At 37.1% G+C, this 9,785-nt stretch overlaps 1 protein-coding gene across 1 annotated transcript in view; it reads left to right on the top strand.

Moving 5' to 3' along the window:
• LOC115213202 overlaps window positions 1-2,321 on the top strand; it is a 7,950-nt gene extending 5,629 nt beyond the window's left edge. The window contains exon 2 of the mRNA XM_029782137.1: window positions 2,259-2,321. Coding sequence (XP_029637997.1) covers window positions 2,259-2,321 — 63 coding nt within the window. The remainder of the gene's footprint in view (window positions 1-2,258) is intronic.
• The last annotated feature ends 7,464 nt before the right edge of the window (window positions 2,322-9,785 follow it).

Here is a 9,785-nt window from a genome sequence, read left to right as displayed (position 1 = left end):
AAATGATTCAGTTCTCAGTTCTTTGTTAACTAATTACGAAAATAATTAATTCTTCAACATTTGTCGTTCAAGTTTTTGAGATACAAGGTTATGTATTTTTTTTTGAATGTCTTAAATAAACTATGAATATTGTATAATACTATGAAGTGCATTGGCAACAACAAACGGTACACAAGACCAAATTGGGGTCATCGTTTTCACTAAAAAATAACGTTACATTCACTTAGATTTTATAAAGATCTTAACGTTTCCTTTTGCTGTTGTTTTATTTGTCTATGTTAAAATATGTCGGAAGTAACCAAGTTTGCGATCACTGATGATGTTCACTGACCCCGATAACGTTTTTTTTTTCTTTTTGCTTAATATGTAAATGATGACAAAATGTTGTGCTTTTTCTTTTTCTTTTGCAGAGTAAAAAAGAAGTGAATTTATAACGTCCTTACGCCAGATTTAATATATTTTCTTTAGGACCATTCGTCCTGAATATCACTTGAAACATAAGCGCAGCTCTCCTGTTCATATAAAACAACAAAATTGAGTACAATTAGGTTACGGTCCAAGCAAAATCTCACAATCATTACACCATTAAAATTTGCCATTGATACGTATTATAGTTTATTCATATCAAAAGTTGCTTAATATTGTCATATGTTTCTTTCATTTAGGTTGAATAACCTATGGGGATTGTTGACAGTAAACTGCCAGTATGTTCTAAAACCGCTTTCAGGTCAATTTTTGAAGAGTTTATGAATAATCTTCATTCGAGTGGATCGTAGCTTAAGTTGAAAGCTTCCATGAAATCACCAATATTCTTGAATTCTAAAATTTAAAGCTACCTATCACGGGTGCAAAGCATTGGCAATATTAGCAGATAGGTCACAATGTTGTTTCGATATCGAACCTTAAAGTTCTGCCTTCATATTTTGCAAACCTTGGTCCCTTACAAGATCATATAATTCGTCCTGAGAAGTTTATGATGTTTTATACATTCACTTAAAATGTTTGGATTGTAAGAGGTGGAATCTTCATTTGCTTCGCTTTCAGAATCTGAAGATAGGTAATATGTTTGAGGGGTCTCTAGAATGCGAAGTATATGACCTACGTTTTTTTAAATTAATCCTTTAAAAAATTTCGGAGTAATATATAAACAGTAGTCATTATTATTATCTGTGGGTTTTCTTTATACCATAACTAGTGGAAACAGCGTGCACTTCAGTTAGTCGCATATCCACATTTTTAAACAAGAGCTGGTACAAATATGGGACCCATTTCTTTTCTTGATCGCCTACTTTGCAAGCAAAATATTGTCAGTAACGTGTCCTTATTGTTAAGTTAATTTTTATAATTTTGTGATTTAGGAGTGAATTGTTATGATCGTTTAGGCAATTACTAGACATTTTAAATGGATAGTTGACGAGAGATGTCACACAATAAAACAGTAGGATAATGAGTTCTCGATTCAAATGACAAATGGTGCAGTAGTTGCCATTTTAGCCTATTGTATCATATTGTGCTTACATGGATCACAAAATGTTTGTTATATATAAGTTCAAATTCCATCGAGGTCGACTTTGTCTTTCATCCTTTCGGAGTCGATAAATTAAGTACCAGTTGTGTACTGAAGTCGATCTAATCGTCTGGCCTCCTCCTCCAAAATTTCGGGCCTTGTGCCTAGAGTAGAAAAAAAGTATCTTTTCGGTTTGAACGGCAGTTTTTAACATAATTTCTAGGTAACTAAAAACTTTTAAACTTCGTATACTGGTAGAATGGTGTTTATAACACAACTTTTTCTCTTAGCTTTATTGAGAAAATTTGTAAGATATTTGTTGTTTTTTTTTCTTCAATTTCTGCAATTTCAACCAATCAAATACGTAAAAAAACATTCTGTGCCGTATGAATATGTCCCTCGTTTAAGAAACAGATTGGGTTTATTTACATTTGTGAAGAAAAAAAATACCCTTCCCCCCACCCCTAACCCTAACCCTAAAATAGATTGAAATGCAATAGATCGATACTAGGGTCATAATTATGGGTGACAATTTCATATGACACCGCTAGAAAAAACTGCCGTTCAAACCGAAAAGATCCGGAAAAAAAAACTGTGGAAAGGATCGATGGGCCACGCTTTCGCGGTCCGTATTCGTTTGTTATATATGATGAAATCGATTACCTTTCGAAAAATGTCCCCATTTTAATAGGGGAAATAACTCTGTAATTCAAGCAGTTAAATTAAAATTGAATATAATTTCTATAATCAGGAACAGAGAATTTGTAAAGATAAACAGGTTTCGTCTTCAGCGCCAGAAAAACAATGTAGTTAAAAAGGTAAAATTAGATTCAGTATGGTGCTTTGTGGTATCTAATTCCGTTCCTTATGTCCTGGGTTCAAATCCCAGTGGGGTGAGTTACTATTCATTCCACTGGGATGAATTAAGTAAGTCATGCATTGATGTAGAATCGACTATAGCCTTATACTACATAATCCTGACATTTTTGCCAATGCATGAAACTATAATTTGCAATAACACATTAACAAAGATCTGTTCCGTATTCCTGGTAATAATCAATTTATCTGCATCAGACCCTCCTTTGGCTGCAAGACCTCCTACATTAAACACGTTTTTTTTTTCTTTTAATCAATAAGTAATGCTAATTTATCAAGTATATATTCGTTCAGTTAATCTGTCATCGTCGTCGTCGTCATAACGTCCACTTTCTCCATGCTCGTATAGGTTGGAGAGTTTATAGAAGCAGATTTTCTATAGCCGGATGCCCTTTCTGTCGCTAACCCACATCTGTTTCCAAGAAGCCAGACATGCTTCCGCAAAATACTGGAAATTTTTAATTTTGCGCATGCACATCATGTTTTTGATTTTGTCGACTACAATATAGTAGGGGCAGTTGGGCACCGTCTGTGAGTAAAACAGCACTATGACGCAATTCACTCTGCCAGAAATTTGGAAAGACATGCAGTACTGCTTGGCATTCGCGCCGGAAGCTCCAATACGAACATTTCAAAGTGTTTGGGTGTCAATCTGAGTGTTTGCCGTGTCTCCAAAATATGTACCGAGAGTGATAAAAATCAAACATCCAGTCAACATCATGGTGTTTGGAGTGATCACTAGTGATAGTGACGGAATCCTTCCATTCATCTTCCCACACGGCCTCAAACTCAACACGGAGGCCTAGATCAAGTGCCTGGAGGAAGTAGTGCTGCCCTGAGTCGAGAGGGTGGCTGCTGGAAGACCCTATGTCTGGCAAAAGGACTCTGCACCATGCCACACAAACAGATCACAGTCATGGCTGTCAGACAATTTCTGCGATCACATCACCACTAATATCTGCCACCTAACTCTCCAGACTGCAGCCCCATTGATTATTATGTGTGGGGCGCAGTTGAGCGAGAGACCAACAAAACTCCTTGTAACACCAAGGATGAACTAAAGGCAAGGATAATGGCAGCGTTCATCAACTTAAACAAAGGACCGTCCAGAAGAATTGCAGGAGATTCCAAAATCGTCTGAAAGCCTTGGTTGAAACCAATGGCAATTTTATTGAATAAATTTACTCTTTAGTATTTCAAGGTATTTTTATGTAAGTTTGGTAAATATATCTGTTAAAATGAGATGTCAGTATTATTTTAATTTTTGCGTAATTTAGGCGACAATTTATTCACCGCACCCTGTATATGTTGTATATATATATATATATATATATATATATATATATGAAAGAAATGAAGCTACCATGATCAGCTGGATGTGTAATGCCAGTGTGCACACACGACAGAGTATAAGCGCCTTGAGAGAAATGTTGGACATAAGAAACATCAGATGTGGCGTGCAAGAGAGACGTCTGCGCTGGTATGGTCATGTACTACGGATGGATGAGGAGAGCTGTGTGAAGAAGTGCCACTCCCAAACAGTGGAAGGAACCCGTGGTAGAGGGAGACCCAGGAAGACATGGGATGAGGTGGTGAAGCATGACATTCGAACGTTGGGCCTCATAGAGGCAATGACGAAAGACCGAGACCTCGGGAGATATGCTGTGACTGAGAAGACCCGGCAAATAAAGTGAGATCACAGCTGTAGCCTACGCCAGTGTCGCATAACCAGCCAACTCAAAAAGTACCTTTGGATCGTAGGGCGACATCCCGTGCTTGAGGAGACCTATTAAGTCAAGTACATCAACATCAAAATCGAATGAACCCACAATCAAATGGAAATTGTAGTTATGGCTGATGCCAGCACCGCCGATCTGGCTCCCCGTGCCGGTGGCACGTAAAAAGCACCATCCAAACGTGGTCGATGCTAGCCCTCTCGCCCGACTGGCTCCAGTGCCGGTGGCACGTAAAAAGCATCGTCCGAACGTGACTGTTGCCAGCGCCACCTTGACTGGCTTCCATGCTTGTGGCACGTAAAAACACCATCCAAACGTGGTCGATGCCAGCCCCCTCTGGCTCCCGTGACGGTGGCATACAAAGGCACCATCCAAACGTGGTCAATATCAGCCCCCTCTGCCGGTGACACGTAAAAAGCAACCACTAGATTCTCGGAGTGGTTGGCGTTAGGAAGGGCATCCAGCAGTAGAAACACTGCCAGATCAGATTGGAGCTTCCCAGACCCCAGGTCGAACCGTCCAGCATGGAAAACGGACGTCAAACGATGATGATGAGGATATACACACACGATGGCCTTCTTTCAATTTCTGTCCACCAAATTCATTCACAAAACATTGGTTGACCCCAGGGTTATAGTAGAAGACATTTGCCCATTGGGACTGGACTGGAAACCATGTGGTTAGGAACGAAACTTCTTAACCACACAATCAAGTCTTCGTCTACACAGAACATGTATAATTGCTGCTATTCAGTCAGAAGTATGAAATATAAGCAATACAAGTCCACTGGTGGTAACATTCAACCAAAGCTGATTTATCTACAACACTATAAAGCTTAGAAAACTGATATACAACTTTTTAGTCTTTTACCTGTTTCAATCACTGGACTGTGTCCATGCTGGAGCACTTCATTAAGACGAGTAACACTGACAGAGTTGATGTTCAGTTTGAAAAAAATCGTGGGTGGAGAGAGAATTTCAACAATGGGAATTTAACACCTACCTGCAGAATGTGAACTTAACCATTCATGTTTACTTTCGTAAATGTTTCAATCTCTCCCTTACTCTACACACACACACACATACACATACACAATTATCATCATTTAATGTCCATGTTTCAATCTAGCATGTGATAAATGATTTGATAGGATCTGATGGATCCCAAAACTGCACTGTGCTCATGTCTGCTTTGGCATGGTTTCTACAGCTGCATGCCCTTCCTAACCCCAACCACTTTACAGCATTGCAGGTACTTATTTTCATGCAACCAGCTCTAGCGAGGTCACCATTCAGCCTGCAAGACTACAAAACCCAGGGAGGAAGGCAGTCTTTATGCTAGATGAAGGTGACAGATATGCTGAACAGGTTCCTTCCCACCCAACAATGGGGCAAAGCAGGTTCTCGTGGGGTCCCACAAGAAGCTGTTCTGTTCCACTCAACAGGTTCTTGTTGGGTGGGGCAGAGCAGGTTCTTGTTGTACAGGAGCTACATGGCTACTTTTATTTAGAGGAGAAAGTGAGAATCAGTAAGAGTTGTGAAGACATAATGTGAAACTTGCAAAAAAATGAAAATAAAAAAATAAAATATCAGCAAGATTTTTCAAAACAGCAACCATCATATCATCATCGTTTAACGTCCGCTTTCCATGCTAGCATGGGTTGGACGAATGACTTAGGGCTGGCGAACCAGATGGCTGCACCAGGCTTCAATCTTGATCTAGCAGAGTTCCTACAGCTGGATGCCCTTCCTAACGCCAACCACTCCGAGAGTCTAGTGGGTGCTTTTATGTGCCACCGGCACGGGGCCAGTCAGGCGGTACTGGCAATGACCTCGCTCAAATCTTTTACACATACCACCAGCAAAGCGATGCAGATTAAAAGAAACACTCCGAGCAGGCTCCAACTAATCAGCTGTGACTAAACAAATTACAATAAACTAACACAATAGTGGTTGTATGGGTAAAAAGCTAGTTTCTCAACTAAATGGTCATGGGTTCAGTTCCACTGTGTAACACCTTGGGAAAATATCATCTACTATAGTCCTGGTCAGATGGACAGACCAAAGCCTTGTGAATGGAATTGGTAAACAGAAACTGAAAGAAGCCTGTCATATGTGTGTGTGTGTGATTTACAAATGTTTGTGTTGTGTTTATCGTCAATGCCACCTTGTTGATATTGGTTTGTTTAGATCCATTAACAAAGGAAACCAACAGAATAAGGACCAGACTTAGAAAATAAATACTGAGATCGATTTGTTCAACTAAAGCCCTTTAAGACAGTGCTCCAGCATGGGTGCAGTTCAATGACTGAAACAAGTAAAAGACAAAAGATAAAAGACAAAGCTAAACTTGCAGAGTTCAGAAGGAAATTTAATTAAAACTTTTTAAAAAAAAAATAATATCAAATAAAAATAAAATTTAAAAAAAAAGACTTGGTTCCTTTCAGAACACAAATATGATCCAGAAACAACATTAGTAGTTGTTGTTTGGAAGTAGGATGATGGCAGGGACTGCGATGGAGCCCCCAACAGTGTGTTTTAAGTTGCCATAGAAACATAGACTGATGCAACATTGATACAGAAGTAGTGCTAGTCATATCTGATATACATCATGTACTGGTCACTAGTGTAATACAGCTACAGAGAGAAGTGACCAGTACAGTAAATAGCTGCACACTGAACTACAACAGAACAGTACGATTTGTGGGTGACCATCAAACATTTCCAATGATGAGTCACCTGATATAAAGCCCCACTGAGGAATTTCCTTAATTCATTCCCTTAAAATCTGACACTACACATATACATACCAACAGGTATTTGTATGTGCAATTACATATTCATATGCATGTGGTGTGTGCGTGTGTATGTGTATATATATATGGGTGTATTCATGTGCATATGCGTGTAGCATATTTGTGCAGGAGGTTTTCTACAGCCAAATGCCCTCCTGTTACCGACCTCCACCTATATATATATGTACACACATGTATTCATATATAATAATTATTTAAAAAAATTAACCAGATGAAATGAAGGTAACCTTCTTTAGTCATATGAGGTACAAAAGATCTTAGAATTTTCCCAAGAAAATGGAATGAAACACTTAACTCTTTGCTACATCCTTTCATCTACATGACTAGCACCTGAAAGTCATTTTCTGTGTCTTTGTTAAAGTGAGCAGATAATTTCTTTTATAAACAAATGTAGCTCACATAACAGCTGTGAGATTTTTACTTACATTGGCACAAACTGAATACTATTAGCAGTTATGTGACATTCTCAAATCAACTTGGACAGTAAGGTCATGTGATGTGTTTTAACTATGTTGGCCAAACTGCAAACTCCCTCTGCAAATGAGTGGGGATATGCAAACAGTAAATGCATTATGTAGAACTAACTCAGTAGTTCTCAACTATTTTATGCTTACAGACCCCCTTTAATCAGGAGGAAACCCTGGTAGTCAATCAATGTCTAAAAAACTCCTATCATATCTTTGATTAGCTAGATATCATTTAGAATTGCAAAACAAGTTTTTTTAATGTTTTGTCATCATCATCATGATCGTTTAACATCCATTTTCCATACTGGCATGGGTTGGACAGTTTGACTGGGGCCTGGGAAGCCAGGTGGCCATGCCAGGCCCCAATCTGATTTGGCAGTGTTTCTACAGCTGGATGCCCTTCCTAACGCCAACCACTCCGAGAATGTAGTGGGTGCTTTTTACATACCACCAGCACTGGGACCAGAGGGGGCTGGCATTGACCACATTCGGATGGTGCTTTTTACATGCCACCAGCACGGGGGCCAGTCAAGGCAGCACTAGCATCGGCCACGTTCAGATGGTGCATTTTATGTGCTACCAGTACAGGAGTCAGTCGAGGCACACCAGTTTATTGCACATAAAATCTTATATCCCTGCCCCTCCCAGTTGAGAACAACTGATCTAAGCAAACATTTAGAAATTTGCGGGAACACCAAATTCAAGATTTTTCCTTTCTACAAATACTTATGCGATGATCTAATATATCATTTAGAAATCAAAAGACATTTTATAAAAAACAATTTGAAACAACCCACTTAAAACATGGACAATTACATGTCCAAGTTGAAAAATTTATCATTGAAATTTTCTATGAAATGAAAATACTGGTTTTAAGTATTTCTTCTACATGAGAATTGAAGAAAATAGGAATTTATTTTCACCAACTCATCTTTTTTTACCATCATTTTTACTATTATTTTATTCTACTGAGGACCTTTTGTCTCTATGTATATGTGTGCATGTGTACATGAACATGTCCAGGTGTGTGTATGTAGATGTGTATAGAAGTTCATACACATATACATTAGTACCTTTACTAGGTTCAGCTCAGAAAAAACTTTTATATGTCACATGACTTCACTGACCTGCAAGTGACACCAATCCTCTGATCACATGACTGATTCATGCAGACATCAGAGGGAAAACAGTAAACAGATAATAATTCAAACATATCACATGACTGTTTCACAATATTCAGTTTTTGCCCTCCTTAGTAAAAATCTCACAGAATTAAAGTGAGCCTGCTTTCCCTTATAAAAGAAAACGCTCTTGTGCACTTTAGCAAAGACACAAAGATTAATACTCAAGCACTAAACAAAAGTTAAGAAGCATTTCATTTCATATCCTTGGGAAAATATAAAGATTGTTTTTACTTGTATACAAATGTATATAATTAATCTAACAAATGGTACCTCCATGACTTCAAACTAATTTTTAATCTTACATATATATATACATACATTTATGTGTGTATAAGCACATATAAATATATATATATATATAAAATGTGCATCCATATGTATTTATGTGTATATATCTACATAGTGTGTGTGTGTGTGTGTGTATATATATATATATATTATATATATATATATATGTCCAAGGTAATCTCAATTACCTAACCGAATATATATATATATATATATATACATATACACATACACACACTTACATATACAAATGAATATAATTAATCTAACACTGGTACCTCCGTCGCTTCAAACTAATCTTTAATCTTACATATATACATACATTTATGTGTGTGTACAAGCACATATAAATATATATATATATAAAATGTGCGTCCATATGTATTTATGTGTATATATCTACATAGTGTGTGTGTGTGTGTATATATATATATATTTATATATATATATATATACACACACTTACATATACATATATATATTACATATACTCACATATGTACATTTAAAAACAAGATAACTTTTGAAACTTTTTTTAAAAAAAAAAGAATGAAAAGTATTTTATACAGTTTGATTTCAACTTTTGATTGAGTTGTGTTGGTTTTTAATATCATAAAATTTTAGTCACTGTAGAACATGACTTCTGACTTCCTCGAATTCATGGTGAATCTTATATTACATAATATATGGTGCAAACACACACACACATAAGTGTGTGTGCATATATATATATATATATACACACACAAACATACATATATATATATATACATATACACTCACATTATACACATGTGTATGTACATATATATGTACATACATATATGTGTACATAAACATATGTATGTCTGCATACACATGCACACACACACACACATATAAATATATGTATATATACATACACAAATTATC

The sequence above is a fragment of the Octopus sinensis genome, linkage group LG6, assembly GCF_006345805.1.
Source record: "Octopus sinensis linkage group LG6, ASM634580v1, whole genome shotgun sequence".
Taxonomy (NCBI): Eukaryota; Metazoa; Mollusca; class Cephalopoda; order Octopoda; family Octopodidae; genus Octopus; species Octopus sinensis.
The sequence above is the reverse complement of the archived record's forward strand: the minus strand, read 5'-3'. Positions and strand labels throughout refer to the sequence as shown.